Source organism: Pelecanus crispus, chromosome 4, assembly GCF_030463565.1.
Source record: "Pelecanus crispus isolate bPelCri1 chromosome 4, bPelCri1.pri, whole genome shotgun sequence".
Lineage (NCBI taxonomy): Eukaryota > Metazoa > Chordata > Aves > Pelecaniformes > Pelecanidae > Pelecanus > Pelecanus crispus.
The window spans coordinates 7,322,240-7,344,031 of record NC_134646.1 but is presented as its reverse complement, the minus strand read 5'-3'; the positions used below and the strand labels follow the sequence as shown (position 1 = coordinate 7,344,031).

At 37.7% G+C, this 21,792-nt stretch overlaps 1 protein-coding gene across 9 annotated transcripts in view; it reads right to left on the bottom strand.

The window, feature by feature from the left end:
- BLTP1 (bridge-like lipid transfer protein family member 1) overlaps positions 1 to 21,792 on the bottom strand; it is a 133,502-nt gene that overhangs the window by 21,031 nt on the left and 90,679 nt on the right. For 5 of the 9 annotated variants that reach the window (XM_075709417.1, XM_075709422.1, XM_075709419.1 and 2 more), the window contains 15 exons: positions 19,512 to 19,609; positions 19,035 to 19,220; positions 17,823 to 17,991; positions 17,101 to 17,312; positions 14,804 to 15,002; positions 14,170 to 14,229; positions 12,688 to 12,914; positions 11,677 to 11,807; positions 10,103 to 10,226; positions 8,963 to 9,072; positions 6,806 to 6,896; positions 6,195 to 6,257; positions 4,265 to 4,509; positions 2,406 to 2,621; positions 878 to 1,058 (listed from right to left, as the gene is read on the bottom strand). In XM_075709417.1, coding sequence (XP_075565532.1) covers positions 878 to 1,058; positions 2,406 to 2,621; positions 4,265 to 4,509; positions 6,195 to 6,257; positions 6,806 to 6,896; positions 8,963 to 9,072; positions 10,103 to 10,226; positions 11,677 to 11,807; positions 12,688 to 12,914; positions 14,170 to 14,229; positions 14,804 to 15,002; positions 17,101 to 17,312; positions 17,823 to 17,991; positions 19,035 to 19,220; positions 19,512 to 19,609 — 2,312 coding nt within the window. Of the gene's footprint in view, positions 1 to 877; positions 1,059 to 2,405; positions 2,622 to 4,264; positions 4,510 to 6,194; positions 6,258 to 6,805; positions 6,897 to 8,962; positions 9,073 to 10,102; positions 10,227 to 11,676; positions 11,808 to 12,010; positions 12,212 to 12,687; positions 12,915 to 14,169; positions 14,230 to 14,803; positions 15,003 to 17,100; positions 17,313 to 17,822; positions 17,992 to 19,034; positions 19,221 to 19,511; positions 19,610 to 21,792 lie in introns of all 9 variants that reach the window. The other 4 variants (XM_075709421.1, XM_075709420.1, XM_075709416.1 and 1 more) reach the window with 3 other exon arrangements.

The window sequence follows — 21,792 nt, the reverse complement described above, 5'->3', positions numbered from 1 at the left end:
GCAGGACCTGAAGCATAACTGTTACCCCTGAAGATAGCCTGGAATACTGGAAAATGGATACACACAGCCCTTCCGCATCAAAAGACTAGAAAAGCCAGGCTATTTCAAGTGAAAAGCATTTGATTTATGGCATTGCCTCAACTGAATTCCATGAAGTTTCCATGTAGCAGTGACCTGTTTTTCCTGTTCTTACTCCATAGGATTTGAAATCACAAATACAAGAACATTTCTGCTGAGACCCTTTCTTACTAGGATATGGAAAAGATTAAGAAAAACCAGGCGAGAGCACAGTTTGATGGTGTTTGAGAGAACATTGTCTTAAAAAAATAGTTTCTATACCAAGACTTTGACTGCTATAATAAGCAACACAGAAGACACAGAAAGAGAGCTTTATGTGATCGTGGGCCAACTACTAAGCTTCCCTTCCCATGAATTACCGACAGTGTACAGATCTTCCTTTATCTAAAAATGGCATACAATATAAATTGCCTGTCAGAGAAGAAAACAGCCAAAACAAATGTCTAATTTTAGACACCAGAATGTTAATGGAACTGATTTCTTTTCATTATGTAATATCACATACACTGTTTGTTATGGAGCGTCATTTGCCATAGTTCTATTTTTGATGGTACATAACAGATTTTGGGGGTTTTTCCCCTAAGAAAATGAGGGTAAAAGCACCTATCAGTTTTCAATGTAGTACTACAGAAGTCATTATTCCTATTTTAGCAGTACTTACATAACTGAAAAAAGATTTTGCCAAGGTGCTCTGTATATATGAACTTGTACATACTGTAACAATGTATTTGCTTTGAAACCATATTTGAGCAGGGAGAAAGAGCAAGTGCTTCCCTGCCGAGTTACACACTCCTTTTACCTTTACATCCACCCCAGGGATATAAAATACTGTTGTTTCCACATCACTAGATTTTGTCTGTAGAGATGATGGCACTTTCTTGCCAGCAAGTAAGTGAGTAGTAGATGCATAATTAGTTTGAAATTTCTTCTTTTTTGAAGGAGACTCTTGATCCAAACTTCTGGAACTCCGATCATAGCTCCTAAAATAAATACACTGCATGTTATTAAAGCATGTTTAATAATCATATTAATAAGAGTATATTTTCTAGCATTAAAAAACCTAGAGATGTCTAAAACAAATTTGTAGTATCAACTATATAAAGAAGCATTTCAATCTCTGCTTTACTCTCTACTTTCTGTGATCTCTACTCCGTCTGCCCACTCTAGTTTCGCCATTTTCATTATGTGATTATTTCAGGCAGTAAAATCTATAAAATTATTGTTATGCCATTAGAGAAACACCTTCCAATGCTCTGAACTCATACAGTCATATTCATCTACATTACGCAACGTGATCTGTGAAAACTCTTTGACATGCAGAAAACACTTAACCAATTTTCCTTCTCCGCTGTAAAGCCTGTCTTCATATAAATTGTTAGGAGATTCTTTTTTCTTCTGTACCAATTCTTAGAAAAAAGTGTATTGGAAAGACACAAACCCAATTGCTTTCTAACTACAGATGATCTCCTATGTATACCTCTCAGTAGGAAGTATTTCTCATTTGTTCCTATTTCTTACAATTAGAGTTAAAATAAGTAAATCTCATTTCGCTATACCATACTTACTAAGAATTACCTTTGTTGACAAAGAGGTTTCTTCACATCCACCATATTAATAACAACATATCAAATTTTAAAAAGGTAAAGCTGCCATTAGATCCCCAATCACATACACATGAAAAAAGGAGAATTTAAAAACTGAGGATGAGATCAAGCCTCATTAAGATCAGAAGAAAAGCACTTCTGTTGCCTCAGATAATTAAAAAAATGCATTTTATCAAGGAAGATACATAATACCAGCATGTTTTTACACTCAGAAAATAATGGGAGCCCTCAGAGATCATAAGAAAACACAACAGTAGCCCCACTATTGGCCAAACCACTATGTGGATTCACTAAGTTGTAAAGTTACTTCTTTGGAGGCTGAAAAGAAGAAAAAAAAAAAAAAAAAAAAAAAGTCCAAGTGCTTTGAAAGCCTAACATTTTGTTTATGAAAGATAAAACATGATTTAAAAAACAAAAACAGAAGAGAGGCATACACTGATTCTTCCTAAACCAACGCAACTGCCCATGCCATACTCGGCCACAACAATTCCAACTTATGGTGATGCTGTGAAGTAGCGATAATTACTACAAATAAAGTGATGGTGACAAACCAACGCGTACATCTGCTACGCTCTTCAAACAGGTCTGTGCTTAAGAGTGATTAATGACTGCGCACATGGTCATAACTTAAGTGATGGAAATATCAGATGGACTTCACAGCTAAAGCGGAATAAAGCACTCATACCTGTTCTTCATAAGGCAACCAAGTAACACATTTCTTACCTTCGTAAACTGATGTCATCGTGTTCTTGCTGAAGCATTGTGGGGTGCAGTACACATTTTCCACAATCGATTTCAACCCTGATATCAAGTTCAAAGTCAATATTTCTCTCCGTGGTTGTGCCAGTCATACTTCTGTTGGTAGGCGTTGTTGGCCAGCGCTCGGTGAACAGTTGGTGGACAGCAGCGAAGCCTGTGGCTTTCTTGCGAGAGGTACTCCTGCACAGGCACAATTGTGGATTAGATATTAGCATGACATTTACCTCAACGGATGGTAGGAGGCATTCTTAGACTATGTCCACACTCAGTCTATAATCTTTTAAGAACTTTTCTGGAAAAGGCCTTACCTGATACATAGCAATACAGTGATCCATCTTCCATTACCACCTTACTAAGCATCCTTTCTTAGTATAGGGTACTACAAAGAACTAAACCTTTCTTAAATTCTCAATCCAGAAAAGGAATGAAAAGATATATACAATAATTTTCGTATTTGTAAATATTTACATTACTACATGCACTTTGTGGAAGTATAATTACTGGATAAAACTGAAAGTTATGCTGTATTTGACAAATCATAGAATCATAGAATCATAGAATCATCTAGGTTGGAAAAGACCTTTAAGATCATCCAGTCCAACCATTAACCTACACTACCAAGCCCACTCTAGACTAATCAAGGGTAGACCAGACTAAACCATATCCCGAAGTGCCACATCTACCCGTTTTTTAAACGCCTCCAGGGATGGTGACTCCACCACCTCTCTGGGCAGCCTGTTCCAATGCCTGACCACCCTTTCCGTAAAGAAATTTTTCCTAATTTCCAGTCTAAACCTCCCCTGGCGCAGCTTAAGCCCATTTCCTCTTGTCCTATCGCTAGCTACTTGGGAGAAGAGACCAACACCCACCTCACTACAACCTCCTTTCAGGTAGTTGTAGAGAGCGATAAGGTCTCCCCTCAGCCTCCTCTTTTCCAGGCTAAACAACCCCAGTTCCCTCAGCCGCTCCTCATAAGACTTGTTCTCCAGACCCTTCACCAGCTTTGTTGCCCGCCTCTGAACACGCTCCAGCACCTCAATGTCTTTCTTGTAGTGAGGGGCCCAAAACTGGACACAGTATTCCAGGTGCGGCCTCACCAGCGCCGAGTACAGGGGGACAATCACCTCCCTGCTCCTGCTGGCCACAGCATTCCTGATACAAGCCAGGATGCTGTTGGCCTTCTTGGCCACCTGGGCACACTGCTGGCTCATGTTCAGCCGGCTATCTACTAACACCCCCAGGTCCTTTTCGGCCAGGCAGCTTTCCAGCCACTCCTCCCCAAGCCTGTAGCGTTGCATGGGGTTGTTGTGACCGAAGTGCAGGACCCGGCACTTGGCCTTGTTGAACCTCATACAGTTGGCCACGGCCCATCGATCCAGTCTGTCCAGGTCCCTCTGCAGGGCCATCCTACCCTCCAGCAGATCGACACTCCCACCCAATTTGGTGTCGTCTGCAAACTTACTGAGGGTGCACTCGATCCCCTCATCCAGATCATTGATAAAGATATTGATATTGAACAAGACAAGACAAGAACAAATCTTGTCATTTGGTCCCACTTAAACCTGCCACATGCCTCAAAAATCTTGCTTTCTGCGTTCTTTTATTCTCTTCCAAACCCTGAAATTTCTAAGTTGCCTCCTTTTCAGATCAGAATTCCTCCTTCCGTCACAGTCACCTCTGCCGAACACAACCTCCCCTGCCTTCCACATACACACTTCAGGCAAAATTCAATCCTTCATCAGTAACAGGTTTTGTAGCTTTAAAGTCAATATTTCAAGTGTATTTTCTTAATTTCTGTGTTCTTCCTTAGGACCATTACTTACGGTGGTTTCCTATAAAAATATGTCCTCTCTCTTTCATGGTCATCCTCCTTCTCGGAGTCCTCACTGCTTGATGATAAGCTGTCATCCCGGCGTCCTTCTTCAGGCTGGAAGGGAATGCCGGGTGAGAAGACTACTGGAGTTTTGGGTGAACCAAATACCGAGCATGAGCCTTCACTAGTAGATGAGTAATGGGAGGGACCATCAATAGTTACGGACAAAAGGTCCATTTCTGTCTCCTCTGGAAACTGATTATAAAAAGACAAAGAGATATTAAATTTTCACAGATACCGTTTCCATCGAGAATGCATTAGATAGCTCTGGAAATAAAAAAAAGCAAGAGTGCTATGAGAAACTCTCACTCTGAAGTTCCTCATAATACAGGGGCAGCAGGTGTAGAAACTGCAAGGCGGATTATGAAAAAGAAAGAAATGAAAGCTTGGTGGGGAGACATTTGCCACTGCCTAGTGATTGAGCTCAATCTGTTGGCTACATATGTATCATGCTCTGACCGATTCACACAATCAGAAGGAATGGTAACATTTCATATAAATTTGAAAAATATTTTGAAAGAAAAGAACAAAAGACAGCAAAAGTCGTCATGAACCTTGTAGAGGGGTGAGGCACCCGGGAGCGTTAGTGAGGCGCGCATGCAGAATGCTAACACAGAATGTACGGCACCGGTTCGCAGTTCTGGGCTGCGCTCTTGGGCGCACACGCTTTAATGCAAAACGAACTTCAGGCCGAATTTCCAAAAGGGGCCTCCTGTTTCTCATATAAAGCACACCACAAGCACCACACAAGCCATTTTTGAACATTAACTTCTTAAAACGCCTGTGAAAAATATCTAGAAGTGGTAACACCAGCACTGCCTACACAGTGTTACTACAGAGCTACCCAGCCATCGTCTGCAAATTCAAATTAGAGCTCTACTGAAGAACTGGCATTATATAATGTCAGTAAGATGTTTGGGTTTGGGGTTTTTTTGGTTTGGTGTGGTTTTTTTTTTTTTTTTAATATTCAACATTTGATACCTCTAAGTGTTTCATCGCATTTTGCTATGCCAGCAAAACTTAAGCTAACTGGGCTTATATATAACAACAACAACAAAAGCTAGGATAGCTTTTAAATGCGAACATATTTAAGTGTGCAAAGCCTGTTTCTATGTTTCATTTCCACCTCTCTCAGAATTAGGAATTTATTTCCTGGGAGCGTGAGGTGAGTTGGAAGGGAGAAAAGTACATTGCTATCTCTGGAGTTTGTTTTTTTGTTTTGTTGTGTTTGTTTTGCTTTTGTTGGTTTGTTTTTTGGTTTTGGTTAAGGTTTTTTTAAGGGGGAAAAAAAAATTCTTTACTATTTCCCTAAACATGTTTTTTAAAGCAGTTAAAAAACTCCACCAATTCTTCTCTGGGTATTAAGTTTTGGCGCATTCCCTACTCACTTTTAGTTTAGTGATTAATATAATTAGTAATTACTCTGCATTAAATATAGGAATTCCAACAAATAAAAGAGTGAGAAGATGTCCTCCCACCTAGCAATTATTTTGTACTGGTGTTGATGCCTGCAATCTTGGAACACAATGTAACAGATGAAGGCACACACACTAAAATCCTCTTCTAAAGCACATTTCAAGGCTAGACTCACATCACTTTATATCAGCCTTGATCTGTTTTCATAAATATACAAACAAAATTCCAACAATTCATTTTACAAAACCTAGCAAGTTTTAGGTCTATGTAAGGGTGTAGAAACACTCTGGAAAGTTCGTCAATCAATCGTGTTCTGCTTACTCTACGTATTTTAATTTAAATATTTTCAAATTTGATATACATTCTGTTTAGCTGAGTGCAAAAGAGATGAAACATTGAAAAGCAGCTCCCTGTGAGATAAATTAGTTCTCTGGCAAAGAATACTTGTTTCTTCTGAGAAATACCTGAAAATACCCTTCCCCTGGAGAGCTGGATTGTTGTGCAATCCCCCAAGATGTTTTATTCAACTTAATTAGAAGTGAAAAAAATATATAAATTAAAACAATTACAATAATCTCAGCCATGCAAAAACAACAGAATAGGAACATTTTAAAAATGAGAAAACATAGCAACAAACAAAACCAAAGATTCAACAATCCATTTCAAACACACAGAAGGATATACCTGTAGGGCTACAGCAAACTAATACCCATTTCCAAAACTCTAAATATATTCAAACACAAAAAATACTAGATGATTTTTTGCATACTTCTGATAAAAATTCCAAAACAACTGTGTTACTACTGTGTCAGCCTAAAAAAAAAAAATTACCATTTTCAAATATTTTCTCTAATGATTCAATTAATTTCTGTGTTAAGAAACCAAAACACATCTGTCTTCTATCAAAACAAATCTAACCTCCAAAACCACATCCACAATTTGATGCACACACTAACAGAAATAGACACACAAAAACATACAAGCAATTCATGTCTGCCTAGGTATACCTGTCTCATGAACTTGTGACCAAATGGCAGAGAAAATATAATTATAGGGTATATAAAGCAATTCTTACAGAATCCTGTATGTTGAAGGTTACTCTTGGCCCAGGAGATGCAGCATCTACACGGATATCTGGGAGGTCTTCACTGTCTCCTAGTCGAGAGCTGTAAGCAAAACCAAAACACAACAGCTTGTTGAGTTTTACTACAGGATTTTACGTTCGTGCATTTACCTACACAAATATAAGGCAATAAAAAAGTACTTAAGACATTGTTGTGGAAGAAGGTATAAAAGCATAATTGAAGCACTTAGGGTGTATGAAAAGGGAAAAGGAAGGGCAGAAGGAAAGAGAAGGAAGCTACGCATTTACTTGGCCAGTAGTCTATCGCTAACCAATCTCTGCTTATTTCTTTATGCAAGTTTTTCAATCCTGAGCCAAAATGCAGAAATTACAGAAAAATAAGATCTTTGTGATCCACCACACGGGACAGAGCAAGTTGGCAGATGATGTATTCTCTGATGCAACTGAAATGAATTATTTGGCCTTATAGCATATGCATACTACTCTTCATTCACAACCAAAGTACTCATTAAGTTTTTCAGTACTTTGTGGTTTTTATAGAGCAACAGAAAAAAACCATTATCTTTTCCATACAATTTCTGGTTCACTTCAGGTGACCTTGTGAAAAGGTAAAATGAAAGTGGTTTTCATCTGACAGATCTTGAACTAGAACCTTCATGCCTTCAACACTTCCTCTGCTTTAATTATCAAGAATGCTAATTAATTCACAAGAAAGATTCCTTTTCAAGGGCACCTTGAAAAATTCACTCGAGTACTTTTAAAGCTGTTTTTATGCTGGAATATCTGCTGTCTGATATTTTCACATCTGGATTATCTATAAATTTCCATTCAATTCTACCGAAGTATTCAAATTTGAAGCGAATTTCTATTAAGAATTTCTGTTATCACAGAAAAAAGTCCAAAGAATTCTAACACTCCTCTTTTTCATTTTCAATTCTTTTACATTTAATGCAGCACATTTTTTATTCCAAACTTTGAATGCTTCAGCTGGATCTACAGCAGCAATAGACTCAAACACACGTATTCTAAAACCAAAGCAAACACTTTACTAGGAGGCATCATTATACAACTACAGTTTGCTCAGCAGCCATTAAATGAGGAAAACAAAACCAATACATGTTATACAGGTGAAGAGATTAAAAGAAAATTATCATTCACAAAGAATCTCCATTTCTTCTTCTCATTACAACAGCCCTTTTTTAAGGCAGATCATTGCAAATCAAGTGTAGAAATCGAAACGATTACACTATGCCATTTTTCCTTATGTATGTTTCTTCAGTATGTCTTGAAAGCAGGATTCTGTAAAAAACCCTACGTTCTTGTAGAAGTGGAAACTTCTCCTCATTTGAAAAACTATTAAGTCTGTCAAAAAGAAGTTTAAAAAAAAAAAGTGAAAAGTTGCTTTTTAGAGCATGCCTGTGTCCTGGTTTTGGCTGGGACAGAGTTAATTTTCTTCCTAGCAGCAGGCATAGTGCTGTGTTTTGGATTTAGGATGAGAAGAATGCTGATAACACGCTGATGGTTTAGTTGTTGCTGAGTACTGCTTATGCTAGTCAAGGACTTTTCAGCTTCCCATGCTCTGCCAGGTGCACAAGAAGCTGGGAGGGGGCACAGCCAGGACAGTTGATCCAACCTGCCCAAAGGGCTATTCCATACCATATGGCATCATGCTTAGTATAGAAACTGGGGGGGGTTGGCCGGGGAGCAGCGATCGCTGCTCGGGGACTGGCTGGGTATCGGCCAGTGGCTGATGAGCAATTGCATTGTGCCTCACTTGCTTTGTATATTCTTTTATCATCATCATTGTTACTATTACTTTCTCTTCCTCTGCTGTCCTATTAAACTGCCTTTATCTCAACCCATGGGTTTTACTTCCTCCCCCCCCCCCCCCCCCCCCCCCCCCCCACCGATTCTCTCCTCCATCCCACTGAGGAGGAGGAGGAGGGTGAGCGAGTGGCTGTGTAGTGCTTAGTTGCCGACTGGGGTTAAACCACAACAGCCTGTCTTCCAAAATGACCTCCTCCTACCCAGTTCCACCACATATAGCTGCTGCCTCTAGTAAAAGGACTCTTAGGGCCAAAGTCCAATGTTTCCTCTATCACATATGCTGTTGTTGCTATCACAGATCTCAAATTCCCTGAAGCTTACCTTGTTCTGTCCATTCTCTTCAGAGGTGGTCTTCCTGATGCTGAAATACTCTTAGATCGGCTATAGCTGGGTTTGTAGCTGAGACCCCATTTGTCTTTCAAGGAGGCAGCCTAAAACAAAATAATATTTAAATGCAACACTGACAACACCAGAGAAAAACTCTGGCAACCTAAAATACTATTTCACACAGGCGTGCCAGTAAAGGAAAAAGATTTTTTTGTTCCATAATAGTTAAAATACATCTCATTATCAGCATTTGCCAGCATCTTCATTTTGCTTCTGAAGACATGTTCACTTTTCACACTTGCTGGAATTGGTAATGTCCTGTTGCCAGGAGAAAAGTGTGCCCGAAGCTAATAATCTGACCGCTTTGACAGCCTGCCTACCTACCACTGTACCTACCTACCTACCACTGTACCTACCACTACAGTAACAGAAGAACATGAACTAAAATGAGAACACCTGAGAAAGAGCTGCAAACAGATTACTATTTGAAAGCTCTTTCCTTATTAACGAAGCATCATACTTGGAGCTCACGCACTAGGACACACTGAAAATCATGTTTTGCCAGGTTTGTTATCAGGTCTGGGACAACAGCCACGTATGTTTGTGGATTGCCAGCAACACTGCTTGGTTTTTTTGTCCAGTTTCTTCTAGCATCTATCCTTAGTAGCTTGGTTTTATTTTTACATCACCTATCTCTGCAAATCTTTATACATAAAACACGCTTATAGAAAGCACACATGCCAGGTAGAATACAATAGGTATCTGCCACTTGCCCAGGCAGTTAACATGCTTGCCTCTGCATTCATCAGTCCAATAAGGAATCATGTTAAAATCTGCTAAGAGGAGGAGTGAATGACATCTTCAAATACACATTTTCTGACTATTTCCTGTGAGTGTGCAAATAAACCCATTTACATTACAGTACCTGTGAAATTTCAATTTTCCTATTGCCATTATTACAAGGGAGAAAAACCTTTCCCTGCCCTCTCCTGAAGGTAAAGGGGCTGCTGAACTATTTGATATTCTTAACCTTCCTTTTGCATTACTAACATTTTCTTTGCTTTAATCAACATGCAGAAAAGAAATATGCAACGCAAGTGCTATCATTTTTTAAAGTAACTTAATACTGCTCACCCTCATACTGGATCTACGTAGCTTTTTACGAACGTCTCGGCGGATATCATTCACAGCCACCGACTCCAGTTGCTGATAGCGCTGAATTTCTTGATTTATAGTTCCTTCACTTGCACCTAATTTTCTGGGGATAAATCATGGTTGAGTTATCTTACAAATAGGTGACATTATTTTCACCATTTCAAAAAATCTGTGTTGCAATGATGTTCTGCTTTCCCTGGGAATTATCCCATTTTCTCATTTTTTTCAGTAGTTACTTATGACCAGTGCCCAACATAGCTGCAGAAGATTTATTCTTGTTCCATGATACAACTTTTTGTCAGGTATAATATTTTGTCCTTAAGAGGACTCTTTGATTTTAAGGTTTCTGCCTCCAAGTGTCTTAGCAGAGCAGAGAGAGGATGTAGAACAAATTAGCATGCAAGGAGACCCCCAAACAACAGTGCTACCATGATGCTAAGGTGAAGAATAAGAATGGCTGTGCAGCAACTCTCTCATTTCAAAAAGCCCTAGTTGTCACAACTAGATTAAGGACCTCCTACACACTTTCAATCACATGAAAGCTGTTTAATTAAAAACAAACATAATGGACAAATCCGAGAATCCCCAGCAGGATGAAGAAAAATCCTTCTACTGTAACAGTCCAAAGTCCTGTCACACCAATGACAGCCTTCTGTAGCAGATTACCTTCTGCTGAAAAAACACACCGCTTTAAAACACTCTGTAAAGCAACTGCTATTTTGAAAGAATCAAAGTTTACCGAAACATTCATAAACTGAGAAAAGGCAGGCACAAAACATAATTTTGATTCTTGAACTTGTATTAGAAGAATCATTTAACCTAAATTCCAAAGTTCAGATACAATTGCCCTGTGAATGGTGACAGCAATTTTATTCCAAGTACAAGCAATAACACGTCTCCTCTTCATTATTTAACACGTAATTATCAAGCTCTGTATTCCCATCCCAGACAGATCCATTTATAGTCAGTCTGTCTTAGGTGGGGGAGGAGGGGAAGCAAGCCCAACAAACCATGACTGTGAAAAATTATTAATACAACAGAAGTTGTTCAGATACAATTTATGAAATTTGAAAGAATTCTTTCTTCAGGGTTTTCTCAAGTCAGCATAGGATATTTAATTTTAAAATAGTACCTACAAGATGCAAAAATAGTCAATTGAAATATTTTTCTTCTTCTCCCAGTGAATAAGACTAAGTTTATTACAGTTACAAAGTAATATATTTTGCTAATCACCATGATAATAAATCAAGATGGAACTATGATTTTGAATCAACAGGAAATTGATTATGATCAGCCATTGTAATGCAAAACCAGAAAGAATATAGACTATTTTAACACTTGGGGAACAACTTGAGAAATTTGAGAGAGTAATTGCATATATAATTTTTTCTTATGGAAACCAAAAGGACATTTTTTTATTTTTAAATAAAGACAATGATTTCCACTTGACCATGACAATGCCACAAGATACGCGATAAGAACAGAAAAGGAAAAACTCATCTGCAGTTTGTTCTTCCCAAACTTTGTGTGAGTTAAAGCAAAACCCAACTTACTTTAAGTCGTCAATAACTTTAGCTTGCTCATTGAGTTCTCTAATATCAACTAAACGTTTCACAAATTTTCTTCCTCGCTGATCTCCAGTTTGGATACTAGAAGCTCCTTGCCGTCGGTGATCAACAATCTCCTATTTAAAATAAACATTCAATTAATGCCTTCATCAAAAATTGGATATTAGTGCAATTTAACAATAGGCAAAGTGAATTTCACACCTTAAAATTTGGACTAGTGCATGCAAAAGAATCAGTTTCATCTCACAAGGCAGCTGATTGGATTTTTTCCAGTGATCCAAACCCCATCATTCAGTTAGACACACTAACTACTACATACATGTCCCCATGAGCAGGATCTGCCTGCTTTCATATGTGATCTGCTAGACTGAAGAGAATCACACTTCGCTGACCCCAATAGATATTCTACAGGAACAGAGTATCGATGGTTTGGGGGGCTCAAACCCAGCAGGTGATTTACAATCCGCTGCCCAAATGTTAGCTTGCGTGCATCTCCACATAATGAACTTCCACCTGATTTCTAAACAACAAACAGGCACATTAGTGTTCTGGGATAACGTTTTCACTGTTGGCTATTTAAGACAGCCATTAAAGAACATCTGTTAAAATGTTTTTATGTGAAACCAAAAAGCAAGGTAAACTGAAAAAGAATTGTTTCTAATTTGCTCATGTTAGCAACTTACTCTCCTGTTAAGAAAACCTATCTACAGTCACAGCTTTTCCAATTCAGTTACCTGAAATTAGGTATTGTGTCTCCATATTTTCAAATCCGGATCGATATTTCCACATAACACCAGTAGAAATATGATCTGTGACTTCTTGCGTTTGAAATACGGAGTTAGAAAACTAACACACAAACTTTTTTGATTTGCATCAACAGTTATATGAGCTATAAGGAGTAGCATGCTGGACTCAAGACTAAGATCTTTCCATTTGACTGAAGACTTTGGTACGCCTTTTCCAATCAGTAGCATTTATTTTGGTTGATTCACTTACTGCATGTATAGTGGGAGACATAGTGTCAACTTCATCCTCATCTGAAAGGTCAGCTATGTTTACAGAGTTGAGGTCAGCAATATCATCAATATCTTCTTCCCCTGTCAGCGTTGTGAGGGTGTTGCCTAAAGCATTCAATCTTTTCCCAATGTTTGGATCCATGTGGACATCAATACCACACATCTTCCATAACACATTCAGTGTCCAGGTTCCAGCACTACTACTTTCTGTATTTAAAAAAAAAAAAAAGTTTAATCAGTTTTTCCTCTTCTAAAAAGTCTCATGTACTGAGTTAGGTATTGGTTAGCCAAGACAGTGTTTATCAGTTACAAAGAAGTGTCTTTTTTCTGCCCACTCTGAGGAAAACGTATTCTGCAACTGAAATGCATGCTGAAAGTACTACAGCTACAAAGTTAGTATTTCTTTAATGAGTGATGTACACAGACAATCCTAATGAAAATACATTCCCTTCAGCCAAGCTGATGACCGCAGGAGAGCATCTCAAATTTCAGCTTACAATTGCAGCTAAGTATACTATTCCAGAACAGAATTTCTAACAGCAAGAAGCCTAAAGGATGTCTAAAGGATGTCTAGCTGCATGTAAAAATGCTGACCTATTTACAGTTTCAAGTCTTGAATAATCATGTTGGAAGATGTTATAATATACCTGTAACGTGCCTGCTGAATACCCTGTCTTCCCAGGATATTTCTAATGGGCGCCACCTTTCAGCATCAAAATACAGAACTTGCTTTAAGCAGAACTACACAAGATACTGTTTTTCCTTCTAAATGGAGTCATCCTAGTTTTCACCATTCACAATTCCACGTGAGGTAAATTTTTAACAGTTGCAGCATGTGTTTCTTTTATGTCTCCTCAGCACAAAAAAAGCAAGCGAGGGACAATGAGCAAAACTATGGGGACAGGGGACACCGTAGATGCAACATTTGGGCAAAGAGATGAGTAGAAGCAAGCAGCAGGTATGATGACCAAGACAGACTGCCAAGTATTTTTGAGGCCTCTGGAGAATATCCAAACAATTCAGTAGGAAAGGCTGGGAAGAGAGGGAGTTTGGGAAGAATAGAAGCCACCTCTGGAATGAGGGAGGAACGGAAGCTCAGAATGCAAAGTCTCAGCATTAGAAGGACTAGAAGATTTAGCAGTGTCTAGGACAGGAAGCAGTAGGACCACATTGCTGCTATAAAGGACTAATCTCCAACCCAGGAACAAACACATATACACCGTGTGTTTTCCTGCAGGTAAAATTTTAAAACCAGTGTTGCTGATGTGACTCAAAACCTGGAACAGCTCGAAAAGATAGAGCAGATAAAAATATTAAAGAGTTTTACCAGGAAAACAAGATACTAAACAAAACACAAAACCCAAACCACCAATTAAACTACAACACAGTTAAAGGATTTAAATTTCATATTTTATGAGTGCTTTATTTATACAGGACTGGATTGATTTAAAAAGTGTATTACCTGCTGCAGCCTGTCCTGTTGTCCTAGAACATACTTCATACGTACCATCTGGCACAACACCTGTATGAAGCACATATACTGATTAGGCAGACAGGCAAAGTTGCTTTAGACCCGCCCTTCCAAATTCCACCTCAGCCTCTTGCCCTCCACAATTAAAGCACGAGTGGTGTTAGATAGAAGGTTTAGTTTTAATTCCCATTGAATGACTTTTCTTATTCAGTAAAGTGAATCTAATTGATAATGTCCAAATTTATACCAACTTAAAATTCCATATAAATTCTAGAATCTTCACCATAATGAAAGATAGATATATATAAATGAAAATCATCTATATTAAACTATGAAAAATTTACTGGGATCTTACAAAATTATATAAAAGCAACGCATCCAACTCTTCCAACATCTGTCAGACAGAACTTAAATGCTTCCAATGAGACATATAGCAGCAAAGTTATTAATAAAGGAAAACAACAAAGGAATACAATCTTTTAGATCCATATTATTTTGCTTTCAAAAGGCCAAAGTCTTTTCTTGATCTTTCTGGGGAAAGCTCAGCAGTTTTAGAAGTCATGGGAAAGGGTAAAAGTGGATTTGTATCTGAACTACTGTCCAGTATGAAATCACACCCACTTACATGCATTCATGACTAGATCTCCTCTTATTTCTGGTTTCCAGTCATCCCAACTTGTCTCAAAGCCATCAGCAAAGCGGATACAGAAGTTTTTAAAATGACCTTTGCTAACTAAAGACTCTGAGGAGCAGGCAGTGATTAATGTGCTTTCAATAGTCAGGACTAAAGCAGAGCCAGTGTCAAGATCTGCACTGTGGTTAGACTGGAAAATAAAATCACAGAGAGAATTTGCTGGTCATTGCAATGTCAAAGTGATATTGTACATGCGTTAAATGCTGTTTATCTTTCCCTATTAGAAAACTGATCCCCTTCTCGTATCTCCTTGTATTTTTCCTTTTCTGCAGAAAGTTTCAAAAGCATCACATCTATCCATACAATTTCTTGCATTGTTGTTTTGTAAATGCAACACCTACATTGTAAATATATTAGGGCACCAGGAGTTGAGCTCATCTGGAAAAGGAAAGAAAATCTGTGTTTGAATAAGGACTACATGATCAAGGGCTGTGAACCATATGGCTCCATGACCACAGAACACAAGCCCAGGGTTGATTCTGTTCTCCAAGAAGGGCTGCACATGAGTTGATTAAAAAATGACAAAAAGTAGTTTTAATTTTTACATCATTTTTTGTGCTTATTTTGATATCTACAATTATGCAGAGTCTTAAATACATAGACTGACTGATTATTTTCCAGCCCTTTGTATATGAAGGTCTATAACTTTGTTCACCTGAAAAAAAAGAAAGCCCACATATTCCCTTTTATAAAGCTAGACTTCTTTTGATCCAGCATAAATACAGTAAAGATGCTCTTCTATACACAGCTTAAGACTTCATAAACCAGAATGTATTTTTCATAATTTACTATAATTTGTAAAATGTAAGAGCATAAAATACCATCTGCTTTGTCCATAGCTGCCAGACAGAAGATTCACAATCAACATGTTATGTCATTATGACATCTAGGTTATTGGCCTCATTACTCCTTTACATTTCTATGTATTATGACTATTTGCTTCTACATCATTAAAATGATTCATTCCTGTTCTGGAATTATTCTCCATTAAGAATACTCCCAGTTCAACATTGGAACAGTCTCTGAATCCAAGGTTTTCTCTCAAAGCCATCTAACACTATCGATCCTAATAATGTTCCACTGCTTCGTGTAATTTTTAAATTGCTGTCAGCTGGCAATGTAGTATTTTCAATTTTACACAAGAGGTACAGATCACCCCTTCACCTTATATACGAAGAGACAGGCATAACTGCAGTCATTTTTAAGGAAGGAAGAACAGAGGGAATACGGGTCTGCACAGAATTGTTTCTTAACAGAGAATAAACAGATTTTCAAGAAAGCTAGGTCACTGATTTAGGTACTTTCCTATCTACCTGAAGAAAGAATCAATACGCAGAGCTAAATGTCAAATTGGTGAATGTGTTGGATCATGCTGTATTGGTTCATGCTGCATTGGTTGTCAAGAAACTCAGCAAACTGCACAGCCAGTGAAGGAGCAGCTGCATGGCCACAAAGCATTATCCTGGGAATGCATTACTCAGCCACTCATCATTAAACTTAAGACTTGAAGGTGTTCCAGAAACATAATGCAGTGCACGTTCCCTTACAGCACAAATTGCATTAACACACTGCACTATGTAGGCATTACTTTGATACAGAAACTAGTTAACTGCACATTAAAGAATACATCATCCTGTGTAACATATTAGACTTACCCTGTTCTACAATGATATACTCTTTGTCAATGACTGCATTTTAAATATCTTTCTTTAACCCAGCCTGAGTTCCTAAATAAAATTAACTGTTTGAAAAACAGGTCTCTATATATCTCAAATAGTTATTCATCCTCTCATTCCTTGTTTTAATTAAACAAACAAGTCAGAACATCATGTTAAAGCCAACAGTTTTCAGAGGTTTTCTATCTACAATCATATGAAAAATAAAGGACTGAGAGGAATTTGTGATGGAAGCTTTCAAGAAAATATGTTCCATCTGAAACATTTCCAAGGACTTTCCAAAGTGCTGAGTTCATACGTGGTGTAAACAAGAATCCATTACGTTTCCCCAAAACACGCACACCAATTGAAACATGCATAACCTAGTTCTTCTATAAATGAGAACACCATTCCTATTACAACCAATGTCACTAGTGCAATTATGAACACCCTATGACTTTTGTGTTGGTGTGATGAAAAATTATATTTATGGACATAAAAGCCATGCACCACATACAAATGGATATTTCAACAGACTACTAATAGTCACGTTGCTTCAGACATTTTGATTACCTGAGGTGTGTTTGTGATGGGCAAGCAAATTCCCAGGTCGTTGACAGTCAGCTGAAGAAAGAGGGTCCCAAAAGCCTGCGCAGAGGTTTGTTGGATTCCAGGCAGCATATCTACTACTTCTTTTGTGGCCATATGAATATCTTTATGTAAAGCCATTCTCTGTTCATTCCAGTTGTCATACGCAGCCTTGTAGTTCAGCCAAAATAGCACAGCTTTGTGAAGAAACCAGAAATGCTCAATTGAAATCAACACATACAAAAAGCAGCACACATTGACTAAGTAAAGGTATTTTTTTCATTTTTATGGTTTCTCCATTACTTTAAGACAGTGGATGTACAACAATGGACACACACACATAGTCAGGATGTAGTGAAGAGGCTCATGCTGCAAAGGACAAGATGGACAGAGCCAATCATTCAGCATTGAAGTTAACACATTAAAATACAGAAAGCAATGCTGTTCTCAGCATTATTCATTTGCGAAGACTTACAAAAGCAACTTCCTCCAAACCATCTGAAAACTAATCACCTCAGCAAATGGAATTTTTGACATTAGGAATTATTAACCTGTTGGCATGCAGTAGATCTCGTAAATTGCTCAGCTACCTAATATTTTGATTTAACATGAAATATACTAAAGCTTGGATAATCAAGCCTCTTTGGAAGAAAATATATAGCTTCCTCAATATAAAAACAAATTAGTAGCAATTGTCTCTTCAATACCTCTATCAAAGGCCACAGGCTGAGCAAAAACAATTGGTCTGTTCAAAGTAATGAGCACAGCTTCTCTGTCTGATGAGCCACTGATTTCTTCTCGGAGAGCATTTCTTAATCCAATTCTTGTCTTGAAATAGGCAACTTGATGAAAGTCTGAGCCAGCTTCTTCATAAACCTTAAAATGTTCAAAAAATGGGAAGGGGGAGAGGTTTGCAGCAGGCAAGAGTTCAGGGATTGGCGGGGGGGGGGGGGGGGGGTTTAGTAATCAAATTATTGCATTTAACAAAATGTAAAATTAGAACAAGAAGTAAAGATGTCTCCTTTCCCCTTTTTCTCTTCTAGCCAAAGTTCCTTTGGGGATATTCAATTTTCTTACATTAAATTCTGACTGCAGTGTTATTTTCCTTATTTATCATAAAATGTTAACTAAAATAACTATTTATATGTCCAGATCTTCTATTATGACAGTATATTTATAGGTTCTAAGATTTGTATTTGTTTGTTTCTAGACATCACAAAACATTTTCATATCATAGAGTTAGTGATTCCAGGTAACGGTGGGTTTAAGAATACAAGAGATACCAGTGTCAAACTAAGACAGACAAACTAGGTCAAAATATAGGTCTAGCCAAGTCTGGATCTTGTCTGATCTTATTATTTCATTCATGTACCCTAAGAATAATAGCAATATCAACAAAAATTTTCAATTTGACTCAGTAGCAAGGCCATTACTGTTGCAAAGGGCTAGTAAGTTCTAAGATACTAATAGTACGGGGGCAGGGGGTGGGGCAAGAGAGCCCATACTTGAGTCCTTCCATCTTCTATGCATGTACACTTGCCTTCATAATGAAGACTTGCTAATTCTTCTGAAAAGTCATCTTTAGTCCCTTCTTGACTCAAGTAAGAAAATTTTTTTAACAACTATTTAACAAAATATGAGAGCATATTCAGGAAGTAAATTTCTACAACTGTGCGCTGCAGAATGCTTAAACTTTTCTAAAAGGAAGAAAACAAGCTGAAAAAAACAACCAACCAAAAAATAAAAAACAAATCTCAAACAAAAAACCAACACCCTCCCTAGCTCCCCTACACTTTACACCCACTCCACAGCCAGATCAGGAAAAAAACAGCAGTATAAGACAGCCTCTTGGCTTGGTTATGTATTTTTTAATCACACACTATTTAAGAACACCACATGCAAAGATGCTGAGCACTCACCTGATGTTTAACAATCTGTCCTAGTGCCAGATTTAAATCCACCTGGCATTTCCCAAACAGTTTGAGGTAGCTGCTACTTCCAGGCATTGCTTTGGTTTGCAGTCTGTTTGAGAGTTCAAGTTCTATCAATCCAGTTTCAAATCTCACAGCTCGCATTGAGGGAGTTGTAGCTGTCACTTGAATTCCCTAATAAATAAGGAAGGTGCAAAGTTATTAGGATCTGGTTCAAAGACATAAAGAGAAAGGGGAAAAAAAAAAACCCCATCCCAACAAAAAACCCTTTGCACTGTGCAGCAAAAAAGACAACATAATTGTTTTTCACAACCCAAAGCCACTAAACTATTTTAAAAGATTACAGGAACCAAACTCAAGGTCTTTTTCTTCATGCAGAGTATTCCTGATTCAATAAGCTTTGAGGTAAAAACCCAAAAGCCTTTAATAACATCTAGGACCACTGTTCTGTCATCCTAAGATTACCTTAAACTGTAGGCTCAATGAGTAAAGAAGAATTTTTGGTTTTTCTCCATCAGTTGTGCCATCATGTTCATTCCAAAGAGGTATTGGCTGCTCCCCTCCTGTACACATTAAATATATACATTCAGGGTTTTAACAAAGAAAACATTTTAAAACAAACAGATATTAAAAAGAGGTGACAGTGAATTAAGCCTCATTTTAAACAGTGACTAGTTGAAGATTTATAAAAACAAATATAGGTTGAAGATGGAAGACATCGGTGCAGATTCAGCTTGTAACATATAGTTAATAGCTCTCTACTAAAAATCGAAGCAGAGAGTCATGTGCCTCCCTCCTGGGAAACTTTCAACAGGAAGGCTCAAAGCCTGTAAGAAGTAACACCTAGTTTTCAAAAAGATATTCTTTGTTTCCTGCGCCAATGTATTTCCTAATTATCTGACAATAAAAATTAAACACTTGACCGAATACCATGCAAATTGCATGAAAAGAGGAATTGCAATTATATCAGTATTTTTCAATGACAGGAGGGAAGAGTATTCTGCAGTTATTTTATTTTTGTGTTTACTTCCTCATCCCGGCACATTTCATCCCAAGTTACATATCCCCATAGGCCTTTAACATCAAATCTCCTTGAGATTTGATCTGTATTCAATTTTAGTTTATAGGAAGGGCTTGCTGCTAGAAAAGGCTAAGCCATTAATTCTCTCCATATATGCCAACTCTTCTAATTACAGTTATTTGGTGGTAAGAATAGGCAGTTAAATCATGGATTAAGGAAAGAAGAAAAAAACCCACAAACCACCAAACCAAACCACCAACAACAGTAAATTTTTATCACTCCATTTTGTATCTGGACGTTTTTCTTCTCCAAATAGTCTCAATAACCACCTCCTCTTTTTGTTGTTTTTATTTCCCCCCCACCAAATATTCTTAACTAGGGACATGTAAAACTACAATGGTAACCTAAGGGTTCTGAGCAAGAGAATTAACTCATCTTTCATATATTCTCCACATGCATGTTAGAGGCTATTTTTGCAATGACATTTCTTCATGAAGTTTGTAAAGCATTTATCAGTTAAAAAAAAATAAAGAAGAAAAGAGATATTACTTTTAAATAAAATTTCTCCATCTACCCTCTCACTTAAAGGAGCATAATTTTCTTGAATGAAACTAAATTAGAAGTTGGATTTGAATTTTTACATAAAACCAGTGCAAAAAGTGATACAAGTTTGAAAGCGTACACCAGCTGTCTTTAAATCAACACTGCCCTCAACTTGCAGATGGAATTATTATGAACTGCTCTGTTCATTAACTAGCTTTTAACCTGTGCAACTTCACCTTAAGTACTTATCCAGTTTTTATATAAGGGTAATATGCAATCAGTATTTTAAGTGCAACAGAAACCGTAATAAAAAAACCCCACTTTGCTGTATTACACTAATTGAAATTTTCAAGCCATGAAGATTACTTTGCTGCAAGCCAGAATGACAGAAGTAATTTTCTGCCCCCATAGTTCTGCATTCAGCACCCAGACCCATGGATTGCTGGCACCTGACCACGTTCCCGCTGAATTGCCACAATATAGAAGGTAGCAGTCACATTTCAAAAACCACCAGGCTGCTATGTGCAATACAAATCTATAGTCTGGAAAAGCAAAGAACCAGCAATGGTAATAAATTCCTCACATAAAAACAGAGGAGAGATCGAACTCTAGAGACTGAAAAATGTTGTAAAAGAAATCTAATATAGGTTTCCTGTTTTACCACTTTATGCTCCTCTATAAAAATTGTTCTAATAGAATAATGACAGCTGTTGAAGGTTGATTCTTCCCCAAAGTGTTCTCTTACTACCCAATGCTAATATATTTTGCCTGGAACAAGGTTGTTTAAAATTTGTTTCTTCTTACCCTTCAGGGATTCTGACATTTGCCATTTTCTCCACTGCATCTTCTAACTCCCTTGAGGCCATGTCATCCGGACCTGCACGTCTTTTATGTACTTTTCTGTGCATGAATATCTATGCACACAGAGAGACGTGTATGAAAGGAGTGTGTAGGGGCACACACAGACACTCCTTTCACTTAGTTACCACTTTTTGGTTTGTCTGTATCTTTGGTTTATCTCTATCTATCCTCATGATGTTTCCAACTATTAATGAATCTTTCCACTAAAAATTAGCTGTATTTCTATAATAGGCTTTTAGGCTAACTCAAAAAGTGGTAAAATCAAACTACTTGAAATTTCACCTGCTTTTGAATATTTATTCACATTTGTCATCCTGCAAC